This window comes from Corvus hawaiiensis, chromosome 21, assembly GCF_020740725.1.
Source record: "Corvus hawaiiensis isolate bCorHaw1 chromosome 21, bCorHaw1.pri.cur, whole genome shotgun sequence".
NCBI classification, from domain to species: Eukaryota; Metazoa; Chordata; class Aves; order Passeriformes; family Corvidae; genus Corvus; species Corvus hawaiiensis.
The window spans coordinates 5,739,807-5,762,516 of NC_063233.1; the positions used below are offsets into that span (position 1 = coordinate 5,739,807).

Here is a 22,710-nt window from a genome sequence, read left to right on the forward strand (position 1 = left end):
GTTCTAATCATACCAATTAAAGATAATTTAATGATGACTGAAGATGATCTATTTATAGACGATAAATCTTAGATATGAAGACCCTCTTAGGAAAACCACTCTGCTATTGGGTTCAAATATTTAGTATTAGTTTTTCAACACATGAAAAACTGCCCCATGCAGTGACGCAAAGCAAGGAGCCTGTCTGCAGGAGAAGCAGGCTGGGAAAGTCCTCAGAGTTAAATCTGGACATTGCTTGCACTTCCACATGAACCAGCTGCTGCTGGAGATGCCAAACTTGAACTTTGGAAATTCAGATTAACTCCTGTGCTAATCAGAGAGAGATGTCAGGGCTAAAAGGGCCATCAGTCCAGCCCAAGAGTGTTTATGCTTTTATGTTCTTGGCTCTTCTGTAGGACATCGTGATGGTTCACACCAGTCAGAGGAAGAATCACAGGAAATACCCAGCCAGGATTTGAAATTCTGGAGGATTCAGTTCCACTGACACTTTTTGCTTTTGAAGGAGGTGCCACTGAACCTCTTTCTGCTCCAGTTTCACTGTCTGTAAAACGGCTATAAGAGTTCTTTACCAGGCGTTTTAGGGACTCTTACTTCACTATTAATTGTGTCGTATTTTAAATTCCTCAGAAGAGCCATTGCACTCAGCTCTGATATAAATGGACTCACATGTGCTCAAGAGGTGAAAGCACTACAACCGTTCTGCTGAGCTCCTACTCTGTATCCTGCAATCTTGATTCCTGCACACAAGCCAGACTCCTTCCCAGCAACAGCCGGAATAACTCCACTTAAGTTGGTGCATCTGTGCCTGCTTATGCCAGCACTAAATTTAGCCTTTGCATTCATCATCAAGTTGTTCCAATGAGTTAGTTAGAAAAAATCTCCAAGCAGAGTCATACCTGTTCGGAATAATCACTTAAAGAAGCTGCACCACCAGTCACTGTCCCTGCGGAAGGGAACAGCACAGGTTATCCGCCTACCGGGGCTGTTACCGGGGGCCAGGGTGACTCCCGGAGAGCTGCCCCGCAGGCGTGCAGCCAGCTCGGTCACGCAGTAATTCACCCTCGGCACAAATTACCCTAACTCCCCCATCAAAACCAACCAAGGCAGAGAGCAAAGCAATGAGCCAGAGCACACCCCGGGCACTAAGTGTGCACCGAGCCGGCCCCCGGCCTCATTCTCCGGGCAGGCACACGGCGATAGCCGACTAGAGCTCCCCTCACGAGGCGGCCAATCCCCCCTCTCCGCCGCGCGCGGCTTTGTCGCCCCCTCCCCGCCGCCATCTTAACTCCGGGCAGCCCCGCGCCCTTCCCCTGTGCTGCCACTCGTGGCCGCGGCGGGACCAGCCGGGCCACAGCGCAGGGAGCGACCGAAGCGGAAGAAGAAGCCTCCGCCGCACCCACGGCCCTAACAACGGTGTCGGGATAACCCGCACCCCTCTCCCGCATGGAGCCGCCGCCCACCCAGCACAGCCGCTCCCCGCCCTTCCCCAACATGGCCCCGCCCCGCTCAGTGTGCCGCTCGCAGGCCGGCGGGCTCGGCGCTTGGGTGACGCCATCGCGCAGGGCCGGTCTCCATGGGAACCGGAGGCGCGGGCGGCGGGAGCGCGGCAGGCCGCGACCGCTGGGAGTGACCCCCGATCCCCCCAGGGACCGCCGGGCCCTCTCCGGTCCCGGCATGTTCGCGGACAGGACGGAACCCGGTGCCGACGTGCAGTCGCTGTGGAGGAGCGCCCGGAGCGCGCGCTGCGAGGTGGTGAGAGACCCCCGGGAAGCCCCGCTCCGCGCTCTTGTACCACCGGGCCGGGCAGGGCGCGGCTGTCAGGGCTGCGCCTTCCCCGGACCTCCTGGGATCGTGCCCTGACGTGCCCCCTCCATGTTCGTCCGTGACCCCTCCGCAGGTCCCGCGGCTCCAGCGCGGCCCGGGACCGAGACCTCCCTCTCAGGGAGTTGTTAGCACCGTGCAGGGGCCGGGGACACCGGCTCTGTCCCTTCAGCGTTTTGCTGATTTAGTCCCTGTGTGCGAATCGGCAAAGAACAGCCCGTGCGGCTGCCGCCCCGCAGTTTGAGAATTGATAATTCTGCGCTGTCACCGTGTGCGCTGCTCTCTCATTACTCTGGAGCTCGCTGCCTTCTTGCCTTCTCCCGTCCTTCCCATTCCGTGCTGTAAAGCACTGCCTGAATCTGACTGGCATTCGGGCATCTCTGCCTCAGATCAGATCATGAGAAAGTCACAAGTGCATCACCAACACCTAGGCAGGTACGAAGGTACCCTGTGTTTAACCATGAACCAGAGCTGTGCAGAGGGGCTGGAATGTCTCATTGAAACGGCAGGATGGGGAAGGTGCTTTGAATGCTTTGTGCAACATTTGTTTCTCTGCTTGGTTTATAGACTGCCTGTCTTCTTTTACTAGAAAACTTGCCAGACTGGGAAAATTTCAACAGCAGAAGCTGCAGTGCAGTCTCATACAGCCCGAGACACTGCGGTGCAGACAGAACTGAGCAAAGATGCTGTCCAAGACTTCCAGCAAGAAGTCCAAGTAGATTACACTGGGCTTCTGTCATTCCTTCAGAGAGTGGAGGATGCTGTTATCAAAGAGCTAAATAAAAACTGGAAAAGTCATGCCTTTGATGGCTTTGAAGTGAACTGGACAGATCAGGATGAAACAGTAAGTGACAGAATTCAGGTCATTGTCCACACGGAGTTGGTTGCAGTTACTCTGTTAGTTCTAGTCCTTACTGCTGTAATTGTTCTTGCCAGGTTCTAATAATTAAACATTACCAGTTGAGTTGCCTTGGGGTTTTTTTCGTCTTTCTCCTTCTTTGGTTAAACTGTTCTTCCTGCTGGTGACTGAGCTGTAGCAGCAGTGAGAGGAGGAAGCCTGCAGTTGGTGTAGGCTTTTCTTCAGCCCCTTCAAAGCACTCCAGCCTAGCAGGGATCTAGGAACAGTTGCAGTCAGTGAGTTGGCAGCTCTTCCTGCTTAGATTATGTTTGTTTAGTGCATGGTGCTCAGGAATGGAAGCAATTAGTATCAGACAGTACATGTTGGGACTGGCATTTTCAAACTGTTACTTGTGGAGCTCAGCGAGTGCCAGACTCGCACCTGGCAGCTGCTGTAAACTCTCAGGCACAGCCTTTCAGAGTGTGTACTCTCTTGAGAGGTTGTGTTTGAGTGACCCTTGTGTTGTGGGTTTGTTTCCCAACAGGAATTCAACAACCTTTTCACATAAATTCTTCGACTGAGGAAACCCCACACTGTAATCACATGATCACATCAGCGGTGGGCACAAATCTCATTTCTCTCTGTTTGGGGATTGTTGCTTCAGTGCTTGGATTTGATCTCTTCCAGGTGTTGTGTTTGCATACCTTGTCATACCCAGAGGCTCAGGATCAAAACCTGCAGGTCACCAGTGTTTCATGGAATGCCACAGGATCTGTCATTGCATGTTCCTATGGCCGGTGAGTATCCGGATGGATTTGGGAGTGCAGCTGAGGCTGATGTGATGTCTCAGGCTGACCTGAGATCTAGATATGTTTGCTTTCTCTGCAGTAATATACTGACATATATATATATATATCTATCTATATATACACACCCCTTATGCAAGTTAAATAATTAATCTTCAAAGTAACAAAATCTCAGTCAAGTCCTGAATTATATCTTTTATTTCTTCTACCTTCCCCCCACCCTGAATATGGATACATGATCTTACTGATTTGTTTCTAGGTAGATTCTGTTTGAAAAATGTGAAGAGCAGATGCAGTTGCAAATATCTGTAGGTGAGGTTTGGGAGAATGTGCTTTATCTTCACTGCGATCGTGATGTTTAATGTGGTCTCTGAGCACCCTGGATGAACTTGGCACCTGTTCACGCATGTGCCTGGTGCCATGGACATGTAACAACACATGTTTAAGGATTTCTGAAGTAAGGGTTGCACAAATCATTTATCTAATCCATTAATGCCTGTAGCAGCCCCCTCTTTCTTGGCCCTACTGCTGCCCTTATTCTTTTTCTTTAATGCTCTCCTTTCCTTAGATTAAAAGCCTCAGCAAAAAGGGTATCCATGAGGGAATATGTAGGGAAGAGTAAAACAGGGCAAACCTGTATGTTGGTTGCTCCTTCTGCTCTCCCAGCCTACAACAGTTTGCAGATGAGGATGTGGTTTCTGTGTCTGTGGGTACCCTCAGCAGAATTCCTTCCATGAACTTTCCATATGCACCCTTTTGATTGTTCCCATTATTTGAATGGTGAGTAGGTCTTGGAATAGGGAAATTGTACCCCAAATTTACTGGCTAGCACTTTGTTGTAAGCACAGACATGTGCCCTGGCAGATCCTGGATAAACCAGCCCACAGAGAAGTTCCATCCTCTCACGATTCCTTCATGGGGGAACACAAAGCAGCACATTGAGGTGACCAGTGGGGTATCCCAGAGCTCTGCTGGACTGGGAGCCCCTGGAACACATAAGGCAAGATGTAGCTTTTTGTTTTTCAGGTTTGATGATGGGGACTGGAGCACAGAAAAATCCTATGTTTGTACCTGGAATCTGGACAGAAGAGGGTTGAATCCACAGCACCCTGACCTGGTGGTGGATGTTCCCAGTTCTGTCATGTGCCTGGCTTTCCATCCCTCCCAACCATCACTGATAGCTGGTGGGTTGTTCTTACCTCAGACCATGCATGAAACATATCCTTTTTTCCTGCAACCTGGATCCTTCGGTTTCTCTCTCCAAGTTCAGCCTCAGATTTCCTGTAAAAGGAGCAGTGTTGCAGCTCCTCAAACTGAGGAACTGACGCCCACCAACACAGATAAGTGCACTGTTGCATCTGAACTGGGACTTGCTGCCTCTTCAGTGACATCTGCTTTTTTATCATCTTCTCAGAGAGAGGTGACAGAAGGAAATCCTGTCCTGGCTGTAAGGGAATAATATACTTATTTCAGCAGGGCAATAGTCTCTTACACCAGACCTGGCTGTGCCCTGCACAGAGCTGCCTAACCTTTGAAGCTGGTGGGTCTGTTTCTGCCATTGCTCCATTTGGGCATTTGTTCTGAGCTGTCAGACCTTAGATGTTTTGTCCTTTCAGGTGGCCTGTTCAGTGGGGAGTTGGTGGTGTGGGACACCAGCAGGACAGAAGACCCTGTGATCTGGAGGACAGGAATGACAGATGACACCCACACTGACCCAGTCTATCAGGTAACAGAGAACACTGACAGCAGACAGGGCTGGGGCAGGTGAGAGTTGGCACTGCTCTTTGTCATCCCTTTGGTTCCCATCCACAGCCAGGCAGTTCACAGACATTGCAGCAGTTATATTCTTTTCTGGTTGGCTATTTTCCCCCAAATCTAGCTCCTGAACAGACACTTAGCCTGTAAAAAGTAACTTCTCCCAGTCCAGGATAAATGAAGAGCAGACCATTCTCAAACTGTAATCGTTTATTAAGGGAGATGCCGCCAGTGATACTTGGAGTGGTTTAAAAACACAAACGGCAAAGTGTCACTGATCCTTGGAAGCTTAAAGCCACATGCTTTAAGGGGATTTACAAGCATGTCACGCGGTCTGGCTTCCTAAGGATTTTGCCTTCTGGGGCCTTGTGACTCTGGACATTCTGTGTATTTTTCTCATCTGATAGGAAAATGCTGTTGTTTGGAGCTGTGTGAAAGTGCCATAAATGCCCATCCCAAAACTGAGGCCAGGTGAACCATAGAAACTGCAAAGGAGATTCAGCCTAAAAACCTGGCTGCATTTCTCTCCTTGCATCTGTGTCTGTGCCAGCTCCCAGCAGAAGCTGGTTTGGTACCAGGCTGATGCCTGGCTCTGCTCCTATGTCCGGGTAGATGGAGTCACCGCAGGCTGCATGGGCTGGGCAGTTGTGACAGTCCCCGTTGTCCTGAGCTCATGGCATTTGGAACAGGTTAACTGGTTACCTGACACCAAGCACAGAAACCACTCCCGGCTGTTGAGTGTGGCAACAGATGGTAAGATCCTCGTGTGGAGGGAGGAGCGGGATGGGCGGCTGGCCTTGGCTGAAGGATTTGCCATCGTGGCTCAGCAGATCCCTCGCAGCACTCGGCTGAAGAAGGTGAGTTCAGCAGCTCAAAGAGTGCTCTTTCAACAAAAACACTCTGAACCCTGGAGCCCAAGTGTCAGAACTTGCCCTGCTCCAAGAAGGGCCAGGAAGAGCCCCTTCTGAACATGCTAACCCTTGATCCACAGCTCCTTTACCATATGGAAATCATTCTTGGAAGACTGGCAACAGCTGAGGTTTTGCCATGCTCTAAAGAGAAGTTTCTGGGATGGAGAACTTCCTCGTAACGTTAATTTATGTGAACCCCGTTGTAGGAGGGATTCAGAGATTAAAGGCTGAGCAGAGCTAGAAACACAGAGCTGTCACCAGCGGTGCTGTGAACAGCCCACTGACGCCCCGGCAGGCTCTGCCCACGTGTGCCTCTCTCCGGAGCCCCAGCTGACACCAGCTCTCTCTTTCCCCAGATGGCCTGGGGAGAGGCAGCCGTGGGGGTGACCTCGCTGTCCTTCTCACACTTCGATCCTGGTGTGTTTGTTGTGGGCGTGGAAGGCGGGTATTCCCTGAGGTGCTCCACTGCAGCCCAGACTCCGGCTCTCCTGCGGCCGGGTGGCTCCGTTCCCCTCAGGGCACCGGCAGAACTCGCCTTCTCCCCTCATGCTGGACCTGTGTACTCTGTGAGCTGCTCGCCCTTCCACAGGCAAGTGCTGCGTGTGGGATGCTATCGTTGCCAGGCTCTAAACACAGATTTTTCAAATAGCCCCTGGGGGTGTGTACAAGTTCCAAAAAAACGGTCACCTGGCATTGGGAACTTCCCGTTGTAGGAGAAACAACATCCACTGGCTCTGGTGAAGCTGCCTACTGGAATATGCTGCATATGGGCACATGAGCAACATTAGCACATTCCTTAGATCATCCTGTTTGTTACAATTAAAACTCAGTTTAAAGCTAAGGAGATGAAAAAGTCCTTCACTTGGGCAGATCACTAAGTATCTTACTAAAGATTTTTCTGACATCAGAAAACTGACCAGTAGCTGCCAGAATTTAAATGAGAAGCTCCTATCTCTGCCAGCAATTCACCCCACCATCCGTGGAGGCCCCAAGCCCTGTTTCTGTGAAACATGCTGACAGCCCAGGTTTGCATTTAATTTGCATGAGACAAGCCCAGCTCGAACAATGTCCAGCTCTAGATCAGCAGTTCTCAGGCAGCCCTGGGCCACAACTCATCAGTGGTCAGTACAAGCCCTCATTAAGCTTAATTGAGGGCAGTAACAAAGCTACATCTCTACAGCCCACAGCACAGCCTGGCAATTGCTGCTTTAGGAAACACAGACCTTTACAAAGCAGGAATATTGTCCAAGGTCATGCTCCTTGACTGATTTTTTGTTCTTTATCATTAGCAATAAAACAAGAAGAGTTGTGTCTTGCTTCCTCCCTCCCCCAGGAACCTCTTCCTGAGCTGTGGGACCGATGGCCAAGTTCACTTCCACTCCATGTTGCAGACACAGCCCCTCTTTGCTCTGCAGTTATCCAAGGAATACCTGTTCTGTGTATGCTGGTCTCCAGTTCGACCACTGGTTTTTGCAGCTGCGTCTGGGGAAGGCAAGTAACTGCAGGTGCCTCCTCTTGAGCATAAAATTAAGGGTGTGGTGGGTATTAATTAGTCAAGTCGATTGTACTGGTTAGCAGATCCCACAAGCACAGAGCAGTGGCTGTTGTCTGCACTGTGTAATTAGTACAAAGGAGTAATTTCTAACTTTAGCAAGGCGACCCAGCACAGTTATTTTTCACTTCTGATGGTACCTTTAAATCTGTTGCCACAGTCATGCACAGAAATACAGTACAGCAAGATCCCTGTGGCTCAATCTATTTCCAGCTTGTTTTTGACATCTACTTCCAGAACTAATGGTTTAAAATGAGAACTTTTTCCTTAGAAAATTGCCCAAGCATTTTTGAGTTAAAGAATGGAGATTTCACGGAATTTGGCAAGCTGGTTTCAGGTTTCTGACAGCAGAACAAATCTGTGCTGCCTGCAGTGATGTCAGCTGTCTGTCACAGCCTAGACACCCATCAGCAGGGGAAACAGCTTAAAAATAACTCTCAGTCCCAGACTAAGCAGAAATTCACCTGCTGTTAGATACGATGTCTGTTGCCATGAAGCTGCAATGAGTGTCTGTGTCTGCAGGAGAGGTGCACCTGTTTGACCTGGCGAGGAGCATTCAGAAACCCACTGTGTCCCTGAAGCAGTCCATGAGCGACTGCCCCGTGTATTGTTTGGAATTTAACACCAAGCACACGCGGCTCCTGGCAGCAGGGGATGCTGCTGGGACAGTCAAAGTCTGGCAGCTGAGCTCTGACTTCACTGAGCAGGGACCAAAGGAAATGAGTTACCTGGAGCAGCTGGCAAGTGAGATCATGGACTAAGGCAGCAGCACAACAGCTATGTGAAGCTTGTAACTGCAATGACTCCAGGAACAGTTCCTCACTCACCTGTTCCAGCATTGGCCTGGAAAACTCAGGTAACCAACACCTGGAGTTGCCTCCATGTAACAGTTAAATTTGCATTTAGCCATTAAACACAAGATGATGTGGTTCGACCAGTAACTTTTATTGAAGCACACTGCAACATGTTTCTTTTCCCTAAGAGTTTTAAGCTAAGCACTTTAAGGTTACATCATAAAGTAACATTGATTATTGTAGAGCACAAAGAGAGAGAGACACATGCAGAGCTACAGTCGGCAAACGTGAGCATGTCCTTTGCATCTTTTGGTACTAGTGTTTCAGATCAATTCACAAAGAGTGAACGTGTAAATTCTATGTAGTCATAGGCAGAAGGCAGTTCCCTGCCCTTGCCATCCATGTAGGGTTTCATGTGAGAGATGCAATAATCGGCCTGTTCCCGGGTCAGGTTCTGAAAGAGAGAACAGCGAGGGGGTGAGAGGGCTCTGGGGCTGCCAAGGGGCATTGACAGGCAGCCCTCCCATTCCCCAGGGCAGAAACCAGAGCAGCACAACTACGCCCAGGATGGAAATGCTCTCGCTGTTGGTACTATTTGGTTACAGGTTGGAAGACCTGACCAGAGTCTTCCCACCGAATAGAAGACAGAACAGGTAACTGGCACAAGGAAGCACTGCAAACTCTTATTTCCCTGCCAGCTGGTGGTATTCAGACAGGAAAAACTTGCTGTCTTGGCAGGGCAGCAAGAGGGAGGAGATGTTCATACTGTATAAGCTTAGGCTCAAGCTTTTCCTTTGAATCACTGTCTGGAAAAACATCCCCCTCTGGTTTCCCAAATGATGGAGGGGAAGCTCCAAGTTCTGAGGACAGTGCATTCCCTTCCAGGCCTTGGAGTAGCTCTTGTTTTACTGAACCTGATCAGTTCTTTGATATGTAAAGCTTTTCCTCTTCCTCTATAGAGCCAAGAAAGCAACTGAGTAAGGCTGTCACAGCAATTTCTGTGTTTGCTGCAGGGGATCTCCTGGCAGGGTCAGAACTGAGCCCCAGTGACATGAGCCTCCAAGCCACTAGTGCTGGGCTTCATCTATGAACAAAAGTCTTGTGTGTTCCTCCCTGGGGGTTGACAACCAGCACTTACCTGGTAGAGCTCCTCCTTGGTCACGTAGGGCTTCCCCTCGGAGCTGAGGGCACGGAAAGCGCTCTCGATCTCCTCGCTGGATTTCACGTTCTCTGTTTCCCGGCTAATCATGAAGGCCATGTACTCCTGCAGCGAGACGTGTCCATCCCTGCCAGCGAAACACAGTGTGAGCACCCAGAGCACAGCACTACCAGGCAGAGAGGGCCTGGAACTGTTCTGGAAGGAGTGGAAGTCTTAACGCAGGAGACTCAACACCAGATCATTCTCTGAATTTCTTCTTTACAAATGACAGTCTTGCCTTCCTAAAAGCTTTCACGTGAGTCATTGTAAAAATAACCACAGCTCTCAGCCTGTGAAGGACCTTCCAGCCAACACCTCTGTGTATTTTACAGTACAAGAAAGGTCCAACCCACGTACCTGTTGGGATCTACAGTGTCAAGAATAGACTCAAACTCAGGGTCTGGCTCTCCTTCCTCAACCATGGGCAGATCGTAGCCGAGAGAGCGCAAGCAAGACTTAAACTCCTGGTGATTAAGTCGTCCAGATTTGTCCTTGTCAAAGTGCCTAAAAACATAAAAACAGAACCCACATGTGTCAGTTATTGAATCCTGAGAGCTGTAAATGGGGCTGAAAACTACATCAAGGTTATAACCAGCCCCTATTCTGGACAAATGAGTTTGTATCAATAAAAAATTCTATCTAGCATACATGAAAAATACACACAAATTCTTAACTTTGCTTGAAAATCACCCCTCCCCCACAAAAAAACCCCCAGCTGTATTCCCAGCTGGAATGCATTGGCACTGCCAGCTGCAGGGGCTGGAGGCTGTTGCCCTCTGGCAGAGAATGGAACAGCTCGGCACAAAGTGGGGCAGACAACAAAGGAGCCACAAATGGGTCCTGTAAACAGGAGCCATCCATGTGCCAGGAATATCTCCCAAGGCTTCCTCTCTCATGTGTTCCCTGCAACTCACTTGAACATCATGCTGAATTCCTTCAGGGCCTCCTCGGTGACTCCAGTGGTGTTCCTGAAAAGGAAGCAGCAAAGCTGATTAACAGTTCCTGAGCTGTGGTACTCCGAGTCCAGCAGCTGCACCACATGGTGAGGACACAGGAACAACCAACCATTCAGTGTGGGAACACTTGTACACACTTATTCCACAGAATAAAACTGTTCCACTAAGATCCCACCACTGCTCATGGCCAATGGGAGCTATTCCAAAACTGCCCACTTCATCCCTCTGAAGGGAACTGGGAGGTGGTGGGGATGTGGAAGCCCACTGCATCCATTGGTCTGAGCACAGGACACTCCTTGGCACAGACCATGCAAGGCTGGCTGCAGGCACGAGCAGCTGTGGCTCCTGTCTTTCCCCCCCCCCCCGCCACTCAGACGCTTCAAACCACATGTGGGCCAGGCAGTACCGGGCTTGGATCTGCTGTTCCAGGTTGTGTTGCATCCTCATCCCCAGCTGGTCCAGCTGGTCCCACTGCTGTGCCAGCCCCACAGTGCTGTGTTCTGTGTATTTGTTGTCCAAGATAAGTGCCTCTTCCATGGCTGCTCCAAGGTCCTCAATCTTCTTCAGCTGGCTCCTCATAGCTCGGATCTCTTGGTGCTTGCGCTGTGAGAAGGGAGCAAAGAGGAGAGAAATCATGGAGCACCAAAAAAAAAAAAAAAAAAACAACTACCTTAAAAAGTTAGAACAGAGGCTGGCAGGGGAGGAAGGGTTATACTTTTCTCTTTCGCCTAGGACTTTATGTACACAATACCGGGATTTGTGAAATAAGACTCAGAGCAACGTTCACCTTCATGCTCGCTATTGGAAACCAGGGCTTGCAAACCAGTTCTGGAGACTAAAAAACCTCTTAGGTTCATGGGAAATATGCTGAAAATACTGTATCCTCTCTCCCCTAGCCCACCTCCTTTAGGAAAAAGGAAAACTTCATCAGTGTTGTTTAATGGCCTGTGATGTAAGTAGACATCAGATACGTAAATAGATAATCCCAGAGGTCTCTTCAGTATTCCAAATGTCTAAAATCAATTAAGATTTTCCCATATAATTACATGCATTTCCCTTTCCCACCCTGTGTTCCCAAGCCAGCTGAAAATGCTGTTTTAGCCATAGGTGCACATCACTTACTTTAGTAGCTTCCAGCTGTGACTCCAACGTTCCCGATTCCTCCACCATACATGATCTAAACACAGAACAACAGTGAGAGAAGGCACTTATCTCGAAAAAAAAGGCATGTGGGGCTTGAAATTAACAGTCCTTCCTTGAAATGAAAAATCCTTTCAGGTATTTAAACACTCGTTTTGTGTTTTGTTTATTCTGACTCATCCTATTTCAGACTGACACTGTACATTTTTTCTGATTCTTATTTCTGTATATAGTTAATTTCTAGCCCCATTTGAAAGGCAACGTGATCAGCAGCCACACTTCATGCCAGACTGAAAGCACCCGCTTTACTGGACCTCATGGAATTAGAATTTAGTGCAGTTCCACCCCCCTGCCCCGTGCCCAGCACACACCACACACACCAACTGCAGGTGAGTCACTGGGGATGGGCTGTATTTGCAGTCAGGTACAGGAGCTCTACAAAGATGTGTTACAAAGGGGAAAATGAGGGTAAAAAAAGATGGTGAGAACTACTGGTTTGGTTGAAAAGTAATCTTAATGAGGCATAATCCTTGCAGAGAGCTACAGACCTCTGCTGCTCAGCAGTGCCTGGTGGAAAAGTGCCTTTCCCACCCCACCTCTCCATGCTGCACCCAGAGCAGCCGAGGCTCAGCCACTCTGCCCAGTGATTTCCACCCTGACCTTTACATGCAGGTCACCACTGTGGCCAGGGGCTCCAAGATCTCCTTCACACAAACTAGCTATGGACAGTCTCTGGATGCTGCTTTTCCCCCACCCCAAGATCCCAAGCAATTTCTAAGCAGCCGTGTTTGGGAATCTCTGTCCTTCCAACATGTACGGTGAGAGCTCGCACTGGATGACCCACACACGGACAGTGAGTCTGGGTGCTGTGCAGGTAGGGTGTCCTCTGACTCGGGTATTTAAGTTCCTAAAACCTGAATATCCGTTATTTCAGTCACTAAAACCAGTTTTTCATCCCCACTGGACTCTGTACTCCCACATGCTTTTGAGCTTCTTGAGAATGGGGATTTCAAGTGCTGAATTATTCTGTAGCAATGAAAATGCACCAAACATCTGGGTGTTTCTCACCACAGGGTTAAGGCTCAGACTCAATGCCCGCCTAGAGATGAAGCGCGCACCCAGAGCCTTGAGCAGGAAGCTGGGAACCAACCGTGGAAAGAACCAACAGGGAAACAAACCTCCAAGCATCTCTAAGCCGTGAAAGTTAGTTGGAAGGAAAGCGAGCCTTGGAATTAAAGAGTGCGTTTGAAAACCAAAGTGAGGTAAGAAAATAAGAGGAAAAAACCTTCCAGATAGATCATCCCCAACTTCATACTGATAGACACGAATGACACGACGATATGCTATGCTAGTCAAAGGAAAGAAACCAAGTAAATTCCAAAAAGGAAGAAAGAAAGAACAGAGGAAAGAACACACCAAAACACGACCACTGCAGTGGAGCCACACTCCAAGCCAGCACTGCCTTGCAGCAAACACAAGCAAGTTCTTAATGAGAGAAAATTATTTAAATGCTGATTGCACATACACAAAAATAAACTGTTATTATTTTAGTGTAAGTCACAAAAAAGTGAGTCTCGCTAAGAGACAAACTGAAGTTTTGCAGTTAACTCATCTACAGATTGTTTAAAAGCATTTTTCTTCCTAAACTCCAAATTGTTCTTACTCCCTTTCCCCAAAGAACATCCTTCCCAGGCAGTGCTGGGCACACACAAGCTGCAAAGCAAGGAGTGTGCACGGCAGCTCTTCTCCTGACACTTCCCTGAAGCTCTGCCTTCCCTCTTGCCAAGCCAGGCTAAGCACAGCCAGTGCCTCTTGGAACTAAATCCATGTTTTTAATCTATTCACACAGAATTAGGGACAAATTCTGCCTGGCGTATCAGCAGCCCTCTGGTAATTTGTTCAACAAAAGAGCCTGGCATGAGGATCTCTAACTCTGACCCTGCATCTTTCAGTGAATGGCTCCTTTCTGTTCACTCGTTCTTGGATACCAGAATTAATCTACAACACTACTTGACAAAGGAGTAGGGAATTCAGCATCCATTCCAGGAAAATCTGCTCCGTTCCATTAAACTGTACAACAAAAACAGGGCAAACTATTTTTATCTGGCAGAACACAAGAGACTGTGATCATTACAGAGCAAATAAGCAGCAGAATTATCTGCTAAGATTCCATTCTTTTATTAAGAAAAGCTTTCTCTTTAGGAGCAAGGCCCTGGCCTCCTCCAGCCCTGTGCACAGGCTCACACACAGCCTCTACCCTGGTCCAGACACTGTTTGTTGGCATTTGACATCACATCACAAAGCTTTCACTGTGCTCAGACTCGTCCTGCTGAAGAAATTTAAACTGGACAGACACATTTGCAGAAGCTTTGGTAGTCTGAAAACATTTCAAGATCTTATTATTTCCTTTCCACTTCCAGAAAAATGGCCAGCATACATTCTCATCAGGAACTATTCCTGTGGACACAGAGTGGGCTTAAAACTGCTGGCAAACTCCAACGGCTCCATGGATTCATGTTGGAAGGTTGGTTTTCTCCTGTCAAGGATGAAATCTGTGTGGGCCATGTTCTGCAGAAGATTAAAAATGGACAGTTCATATTTGCAGACTACAGAGTTTTAAGATACGTAATTTCAGCAAAATGTTGTTGTAAGAATCTTCTCTTCTCCTTATCAAAACCAGTCAATACTTTGGGGATTTCATTGTTCTCAGAACAGCTATGGTCAAATGGTTTATTTCACTAAGCCAGTCTCTTAAGCTGAAAAACTACAAATGTCAGAATAGCCTGCCTTTGGAAAGCAGCTACATTCTCACATATCTTCTCAAATTAGGGGCCTTTTCCTGTGCAAGCCCTCAGAGAAAGCAAGAGCAAAAGTCAGGACTTCCATGGTGTGCCAGTGGCTGCCCATTTTAATTCTGCTTTTGACTAGGAAATTATGTTTCTACTGGTTTATAGTTAACTACTCCATAATCTCGTTTCCTGTGTCTGTGCACCTCAGCAAAAGGTTGCTCTTTTCAAATAAAAGGGGTTTGAGCGCAGCTTTCACAAGCGATGTAACAACAGGAGAAAACACACAGAGCAGAACACATGACCAAAATCTGAAAGATATAAAATTCAATACTAACCCATCTAGTAGGTAAGTCCTGTAGAATGTGAAGATCCAAACATCAGGCAGCAGGACAGAGACAAGACAGTAAGAGAGGGACAGAGATTCGGGTAGGAAGCAAACATCAAAAAGTTAAAAAATCATATTTATATTTCATTATTTCATGAAGACACATACAGAACTATTTGTAAACACACAGACAGAATCACAGGGTTACAGGGAACAGAAGTCACCTCCTCTGACCCCCAACCTAAGCCTGTCAGAGCTGCTGACAGCACTGACTGAGCACGGAGACCTGCAATGCTCAACCTTGAGAGTTTTTATTTCTAACACAGTTGTTAAATCTTTACTCCCTCGCCTTTGAGAGGGTTATTATTAGACAGCAGCCCAGAGAAATGATTACGAAGTTCTAAGCTTTTTTGACATCTTCTTTCTCTAGTTGAACTCCAGTAAGATTCCAAATACACTACTCAATACAAAAGGGGCATTAACAGAAATGCCTCTGGCACTTCAGAGTCTGCTTGGAGCTATTAGTGCTCTATCTCCCCAGCTGTGCTGCAGCCTAGTTCAGGAATAACTGGAGAAAAATGAAGTCCTGGATAACTGGAATTACTGCAGAAAAATGAATTCAGAAATAGGAACATTTTTGAAGTCTGGTGTTTCAGGGCTTTCCTGTCCCCTGTAACTAATGGGGCCTCCCTCAAATCCCAGCTGCATGGAATGGCCAAGTCCTGATGAGCTGTTTTTCAGGACGAAACATTTACAGCTTTGACAGTCCAAAGAGATGGAGGATGCACACAAATACTACCTAAGGAATTCTCTAAAGGCAAGTTCTGGAAAGACAAACTATACCTGGTCTCCTGAATCCACTGATGGAAGGCATTGGCATGCTGAGCAAATTCCTGACGCAGTTTGTCATTTTCTTCCTGCCTTCGCTGTTCCTTCTGCAGCTCCAGTTCACGTTCCTGAGAAATGAACAACAGTAATTTCAGAGAAATAAAGGGACTGGTCTCATCCTGTAGCAGAAAGAAAAAGCTAAAAGCTGCATCCAAGCACAGGTGTAAGCCTCAAAACAAGATTGAGTACTCAGTGTCCTGGACATCTATAGAAAAGCATCTCAAGTGGTAATTCAGAACTGAAGCCCTGAGAACTGGAATTGAACCAGCAGTTGCTTCACTGCACAGCAGAGAAGTTAAATTTCTATTCCAGTTAGGATGTGAGACACAAGTGCTTTGCCTTTGGAAGAACCACAAACAGAAAACCATGAGAACAACTGACAATAGCACAAGTTTATAGTTAATGGCAATTTTTCTTTGCTCACAGATTTTGAGATATTTTGACCTGTATTATGGTGACAAGCTCTTGTACCCATTAACTCAAGAGAACAACTTCCAGGGACAACTGAAAGGTCATGAACTTTGAAGAGAATCTTTCTCTTACTGACTTGCCTTGATAATTTTCTGCAGATTCCTCCAGGTTTCTTCAAGAGCCTCCATAGTGAACCAAGTGTAGGGGTTGGAGGCCACACGGAAACTCTTGATCTGGCGATCGAGCTCTGCCAGCTGGTTGAAATCAGCTTGGGCAGAACTTAGGGAGGAACGGAAAGCGTCGTGAGCTTCTCTCAGGGCTTTGATTTCTTCCAGTGAGTTGCAGCGCACAGGATCCGTCAGGTCCTCCTCAGCATTCTCAAACCAACTGTTGAAGGCAGAGGCCTTCTTCGCAAAGGTCAGGAACAGATCCTCAACCTTGAAAAGAGAAAAGATCCAGTTGTTCAGTAATGCAAATATTCTGTATGAGCTCACCTGGAATTAACATGCATCAGTAAGAGTTTGCCTTGCAAGCGTCTTGGAAATGCTTACGTTAAGTCTCCATAATCATTAGTTGCAAAAGCATGAACAAAGTACAGAAGTTGCAAGTCTGTACATTTTATCAAGTGCACAATTAGATTTTTGTGGCCCCATGGCTGGCCACTCACTTTTCTGAAGTGCTCCTGAGCCTCCAAGAGTTTCTTTTTCCTGGTAGCAGAATTAGCCAGTAGCTGATTCCAGCGTTTCATCAAGGAAGCATGCCGGGCCTCAATGGCCTTGGACTGGATGTGCTTGGCTGCGAGCAGCTGGTCTTTCAGAGCAGTGATGTTTGCAATTCCCTCCTGCTGGAAAGCCTGAAGTCCAGCATCAAACGTTTCCTGAAGCATTAGAAGAACAAAAGATATTTTAGATTGTATTTTTCTTTAACCTTTCCCATACCCTGCGTATATTTCAAACATGGATTCTTGTGTAGAAGAGTTCAGCTGTTCCCTCCCTCACGGGAGCAGCATCACCACTGACCTGTTTGGTGAGCAAGGTTTGCACTGAAGAGAGGTCACGTCCATAATCATCTGTCTTCAGACTGTTTTCCTTCTCCCCTGAAAAATGAAACAAATTTTGCAAGAATGTCATTTCTCCATTTTAAAATTCCCTCTATTCCAGATCAGGCTACTACAAAAATATAAAGCAGTGACAGCACTGCTGATTACTCTGGCTTTAGGTCTGCTTGTTACAACAGCACATGAGGAGCTACTGGAGACCTTTGGAAATGAAGGAGTTTAAGGTTTGTTTGTGACCAAATATTGTACTCCAGTACAGAACATACCTATCCATGACTCCACCACATCTGCTTTCCAGTTGAACTGGAGGAAGGCTGAGTTCTCATCCAGTTTGGCTTTCCTCTGAGCTGCTGCTTTCTCCAGATCTGACACCTTGCCTCTGAGCCCCTTCATCTTGGCAGTGATGTTCGCCTCGTGGTGATTGTTCTATGTGACAGGGAGGAAAAAAAAATATAGGCATCCTGTATGATGTTAAAGTCATCTGAGGCATTCAGGACATTGGTGACAGAGCAAGGACTTCAGCTGAAAGATACTGTCTCAGAAACAGCTTTGAAAGCAAAACACCAGCAGCTTATTCAGCCACAAAAAATGAGTAAGAGCTCTTTTCAGAGACATGACAGAGAAGAGCAAGTCTACTGTAACATGAAGATGTCCTGGGGAGCCTTTGAAGGTTTCTCTTTAGTAGTTCATGCTCACCTTTTTAATGAGATCCTCTCCATTAGCACAGACATCGTTCACTCTGTCCTTGTGGACAGTAAAATCAGTCTCGAATGCCTCGTGCTTCTTCAGCAAGCCCTGCAAATATGAGACACAGGCATTTCTAAAAATGATTTCTCACCATTTATTAAAAAGTAATTCATTTTATAAATCAGTTAGCATAAACTTTTTCTGACAAAAATTAATCTTAGCTGGTTAGCACAACTTACTGATTTTCTGTGGACAAAAGGAAACTGAGACTGACTTCCAATCAGGAGTCAAGAGATACAAAGCTACACCAAACTGCAAGTCATTTCTACAGGAAATAACAAACTTTGGATGCTTTTATAAAGTGAATTTATGTTTTTTACAATGTAGGCCTTCAAAAGGAACCAACAATAACCTCTAAATTGTAAAGACAGTTAAAGAAAAGGTTCGTTATGCTCTAACCAACGCAATAACAAAGTGCTGACAACTTCCTCCATACCTGGATAGCAGCAAGTGTGTCCCCATAATCCTCGCTGGCTACCAGTGTCATTTTCTCATTGATCCAGGCTTCTTCTTCCTCAACATTTGCTACAAATTGCTGATACTCCAGAGACTCCTCCAGACGCTGACCCCTGTGTGGGAAAGGTAAAACTTGTCAGCGTTGCTTTATGGCATTAAGCTGTAAGATATAAAAGCAATGTGCAGAGCCTGAACCCTGTCATTCACACTTCACTCCTCTGGCAGCAGCCATGGCTGCAGCTCTAGGAATTCCTTGGACTACAAAGCCTGCAGCTGCCAAAGGACTGAAGCAAATTCTGTCCCAACAGCTTCTAATCAGGAAAAATCTCCCAGTAGTGGATTAAAGCCAGCTGATTACAAGTCCGTGGTTTCCAACTGGTGCAAGAAAAGGCTAAACACGACATACACCTCAAAGAGAGGCTCATGTTTCTACTGAGGAACACTGTCAATAGTCTTGTAGAGTCTGTGATCAGTGATAGGTGCTATTACATCATATTACTAATAATCCATACCCTGAAATTCTGTAAATCTGATCATTATGAGTCCATGTAGCTTTGAATTAATACTGAATTTTACAGAAGTTCATACCTAGCAGCTGCCAACTGTTTTAACTCCTTCCAGTGATCCACAAACTGAGCCAGTCTCTGCTGTATCTCCTCCTTTCCAATTGTGTTGTCATCTGAAAGCTTCTTCCCCGTGTCCAGAACACCCTGCAGAGAAACACAGTTATTGGAACGTCACCTGCCTTCCTCACGTGCATTGTTTGGGGTCCAGCAAAACTACTGCTGGCTTTTATCTCCTGCACAAGCAAGAAGGGTGCTGCTGATAGAGAAATATGTCATGGGGAGAGGCATTTACCTGGATAGCAGGTTCGTGGGCAGCCAATTCTGCTTCTAAGCGCTTGTGTTTTTTCCTCAGATTCTGCACACCAGTCAGGTCTCTGCCATAGTCCTCTGAGCTAACCAACAGTTTCTTCTCTCTAAATTCAACAGAGAAGAGAGAAAGGTAAAATACGAAAATTACTTCTAAAGGTCCAACCTGATAAAGAAAACAAAACCCCCCTCAGATACACAACTGCTCTACATTGCACAAAGGTCTCGGATGTAAAACCTTGTGTACAACAGCAAATGGCTCTTGGCCGCACATTCCTGTGTGGGGGAAAGAAGGTGACAGAGGGCCCATCACTTATCTTTGAAGGACAGAATTGCTCTGTACTGTTTTCTTTTTAAAAATACAGATGCCTTTCGTAAAGTTGTCCAATTTTTGTTTGTTTTAAAAGCATGACAAAAGAAGTGCTCTAATTGGAATGATTTCTATCAGCCTCACTTCTTTCCCTCCTCCTGAGGTACTAACACCAATGTGTAAAGACCATTTGATTAATTGCAACAACTGGCTAGCATCAAAAAAGTACTTGAAACTGAAAAAGGTTTGAATTTTTGGTAGGAGTTTTCCCAAAAAGACTAGAATGAAATTTTAGTTATTTGGTCCGAGTCTAAACTGTGTTATTCTTCTTACTGGGATTTGACCAAAGAAAACTAAAGATAAGAAACCACACCCAAAACAGTTTTTCTGTAATGGCAGCAAAGGTGATTTCCTATAGACACACAGTTGTGGGAAGGCAGCTGTAAAGCCACACTAAAGGATATGAGTGTCGTTGGCAAGCCCAGAACTTCCCAAACACCCACTTGATCCAGGACTCCTCGTCGTCCATGTCACGGAAGAACTGGTGCAGGCGGTGGCTCTCGTTGAGCTTGGCACGGCGGGCGCTGGCCATGCCCTTGATGCGCTGGAAGCGCCCATTGATGGTCTCACGTTTGTCTTTCACTTGGGATGTGTCAAAGGCACTGCTGGTCATCAGACTGTCAGCCTGGCTGTTCAGGTCCTTCAGGCGGTCCTGGATATGTGGGAGAGAGTGAGCAGGGATTGCTCAGGTCTTGTTTCTCTGCTCATTATGTCAGGATGAAAATCAGAATCTGACTCGCAGTTACAGGTTTTGTTAAAAACCACATTCTGACAAGTCTGTGACTGCAGCAGGTATCAGGAGTTGTACCTGGAGAATTTGCTTATGACTATGATTTATCTTCCAAAACTGAAAGAGAAAGCAATACCTCATGAGCAGATATATCAGCTTCCAGTAACTGGTGTTTCTTCAAAAGGTTGTTAACAGATGCCAAGTCCTTCCCATAGTCTTCAGATGCCAACAAAGCCTCCACCTGGGGATGGAGAAGGAAACGTGGAACGAAGAACAAATTGTGTTTCACAAACTCCTTGAAACTATAATGCTGTAAAACCATGCAAATTACTTCTCAATTTTCTACTAAGCCTTCACCTTGTCACCTGTTTAATACCTAAAAAGTTCCATGCAAATTTGCTTCTTCTCACCTTATTGTTTATAACTAATAACATGAACACATCCACAAGAATTTTACTAGTAATAAAGTTTTTTTTTAAATAAACCTAGACTTGCTCAAAGGTAAACAGTGCTCCACAAAATCTAACATCAGCAAAAGTGATACAAACTTAAAAAAAGAAGTCTCACAAGTAATTAATTCCCATCTTATTACCTCTGAAAGCCAAAAGTCAAAGTCCTTGATTCCAGTATTGAAATTCTGTTGCTTATTAGCTTCTTTCAGTTTCTGACTCTTCTCTGCTGATTTCTGTACCAGGAATTGCCACTGGTCAGCCAGGGCAGCCAGGCGTGCCTATCGGAAAGTGGGAAAGATAAGTAAACGTCACAAAAGAAAAATGAAAAAAGTTCTGATAAACACAAAACCAGACCATGGTGGAGGTTTTGCTGTTGATTCCAGATACGCAAGTTAGAGTCAGCATTTTGTACTGCCCAGCTATAATTTACGTCAGTTAGAGGATCAGAAAATTTATCCTCCTTGAGACTGAAGCAGAATAATTCACATGATTTACACTGTGTAGTTGAAGTACAAAAGCTTCTATAAAGCAAGATTTGTTCTAGAGGGACACTGTCTGGACTCAATTACCCAAACACTGCTCAAAGCAAAGCCAAGCAAGACTTGAAGGTGCCCACCTTGACGGCGTCCTCGCTGCCAGCACACGCGCCCCTCTCGATGAGGGAGTTGCCCATGTCAATGACGCCACGGATGCGGTCAGCGTTGGCGTGCAGCTCGGCTTCAAAGGCCTGGTGCTTCTGGTGTTTGCTCTGCAAGGACAGACCCAACACCATCAGACACTGCACAAAGGGCTCCTCCGTTGTTCTCATGGGCTGGGTTGTCATAAGCTTCATGTGCAGGCTGAGCTGAGGAAGTCCTCTCTGGGTGGGGTATTTACTGCTCACTCCAATGGTTACTCTCATTACCTGAGTAACCACCAAGTTTTGACCTGGCAAAACTGTGGGTGAGCTGAGACACAGAACTCTGGCAGTGTATTCTGTATTTCACATGACCATGATGTTCTGCATTTTCACGGGTGCCAATGCAAAATTCCCTGCACTGAGCTGAGCTGTTACTGCAGTAAAGATTGCTCATTTTCAATGCACTCCTTTGAAAAGCAGCAATTACACATACCCTGAGTAGAGTAGATCATCCTTTCTACTCCTACAGTAACTGCACAAATTCCTACTTCCCTTCCTAATCCATAGGTAATTAACAGAAATCACTGCTCCAGCTTATCTGCTTTCTGCACAGTTGTGATATTAGCCATACACAGCCCCATTATATATATATAAAAATAGTGAATTAACAGCCAAAAACTTCTATAAAAACATAACTGAATTATTTGGTAAGAATTTTTCTCTGCCAAGTTGAGAGCACCATGAGAACAACAGGAGCCTCGGGTGTGGGAAGGAGTGTGCAGCTCTCATGTATCCACGATCCATCCACCCACCAGGAATATGACAATAGCACAAAAGTGACAAGACAGAATTTGCAAGTATAAACTGGAAATGCTAGTGACATTGGACATGGGTAGAGAGTGTCCTAGAGAATGGAATGAAAGGAAATGTTAGATTAAAAATAAAAAAGGAAAAATACTATGGCGCTGGTATGAGAAATTCTGCATGAACTGCTTCATTTTGGGAACTGTAAACCCAAATCCTGAGATTATAAAAGCATGTCCCTCAAAGCTAGATCCACCAACTTGGAAAATTCAATTTAAAAGTTGCCAGTTGCGTATCTCCATATAATTACCATGACAACAAATTGCAGACAAGCCTTTACAGTTTAATATAAAATTCTATTTTTTTTTCAACTAAAAAAATAGTAATTTAATGTACCATACTCTGAAGTGACAAATGAT

General features: G+C 46.3%; 2 protein-coding genes across 14 annotated transcripts in view; one reads left to right on the top strand and one right to left on the bottom strand.

Moving 5' to 3' along the window:
* Positions 1–1,371: 1,371 nt before the first annotated feature.
* Positions 1,372–10,180, top strand: DYNC2I2 (dynein 2 intermediate chain 2). 5 transcript variants are annotated; one of them, XR_007207841.1, is made up of 10 exons: positions 1,375–1,752; positions 2,411–2,665; positions 3,347–3,456; positions 4,492–4,649; positions 5,082–5,191; positions 5,910–6,077; positions 6,488–6,720; positions 7,465–7,622; positions 8,206–8,539; positions 9,491–10,180. XR_007207841.1 is itself a non-coding variant. In XM_048325752.1 (9 exons), the coding sequence occupies exons 1-8, from the start codon at positions 1,444–1,446 to the stop codon at positions 7,628–7,630; spliced, it is 1,509 nt and encodes a 502-aa protein (XP_048181709.1). In that variant the 5' UTR covers positions 1,373–1,443; the 3' UTR covers positions 7,631–7,636; positions 8,206–8,288. The 5 variants fall into 5 exon arrangements, 4 of the variants coding, with proteins under 4 accessions (XP_048181708.1, XP_048181709.1, XP_048181706.1 ...); XM_048325752.1 differs by lacking the exon at positions 9,491–10,180 and having other exon boundaries at positions 1,373–1,752; positions 7,465–7,636; positions 8,206–8,288; XM_048325749.1 differs by lacking the exon at positions 9,491–10,180 and having other exon boundaries at positions 8,206–8,614.
* SPTAN1 (spectrin alpha, non-erythrocytic 1) overlaps positions 8,608–22,710 on the bottom strand; it is a 46,305-nt gene continuing 32,202 nt past the window's right edge. For 4 of the 9 annotated variants that reach the window (XM_048325742.1, XM_048325743.1, XM_048325741.1 and 1 more), the window contains 21 exons: positions 21,485–21,616; positions 21,009–21,146; positions 20,553–20,657; positions 20,130–20,338; positions 19,303–19,423; positions 19,033–19,154; positions 18,425–18,557; positions 17,938–18,036; positions 17,508–17,667; positions 17,204–17,280; positions 16,852–17,061; positions 16,325–16,621; positions 15,729–15,841; positions 14,896–14,913; positions 13,057–13,119; positions 11,754–11,808; positions 11,038–11,234; positions 10,590–10,643; positions 10,033–10,179; positions 9,616–9,763; positions 8,608–8,931 (listed from right to left, as the gene is read on the bottom strand). In XM_048325742.1, the coding sequence (XP_048181699.1) occupies positions 8,806–8,931; positions 9,616–9,763; positions 10,033–10,179; positions 10,590–10,643; positions 11,038–11,234; positions 11,754–11,808; positions 13,057–13,119; positions 14,896–14,913; positions 15,729–15,841; positions 16,325–16,621; positions 16,852–17,061; positions 17,204–17,280; positions 17,508–17,667; positions 17,938–18,036; positions 18,425–18,557; positions 19,033–19,154; positions 19,303–19,423; positions 20,130–20,338; positions 20,553–20,657; positions 21,009–21,146; positions 21,485–21,616 (2,724 nt within the window). In that variant the 3' untranslated portion in view covers positions 8,608–8,805. The remainder of the gene's footprint in view (positions 8,932–9,615; positions 9,764–10,032; positions 10,180–10,589; positions 10,644–11,037; positions 11,235–11,753; positions 11,809–13,056; positions 13,120–14,895; positions 14,914–15,728; positions 15,842–16,324; positions 16,622–16,851; positions 17,062–17,203; positions 17,281–17,507; positions 17,668–17,937; positions 18,037–18,424; positions 18,558–19,032; positions 19,155–19,302; positions 19,424–20,129; positions 20,339–20,552; positions 20,658–21,008; positions 21,147–21,484; positions 21,617–22,710) is intronic. The other 5 variants (XM_048325748.1, XM_048325745.1, XM_048325747.1 and 2 more) reach the window with 2 other exon arrangements.

Bases quoted from the DNA above. Each gene is read 5' to 3' on its own strand.
- DYNC2I2 (XM_048325749.1), top strand. From the start codon at position 1,444: ATGGAGCCGCCGCCCACCCAGCACAGCCGCTCCCCGCCCTTCCCCAAC. The intron at 2,666-3,346 runs GTAAGTGACAGA...GATCTCTTCCAG, and splicing joins GGACAGATCAGGATGAAACA to GTGTTGTGTTTGCATACCTT. The intron at 6,078-6,487 runs GTGAGTTCAGCA...CTCTTTCCCCAG, and splicing joins GCAGCACTCGGCTGAAGAAG to ATGGCCTGGGGAGAGGCAGC.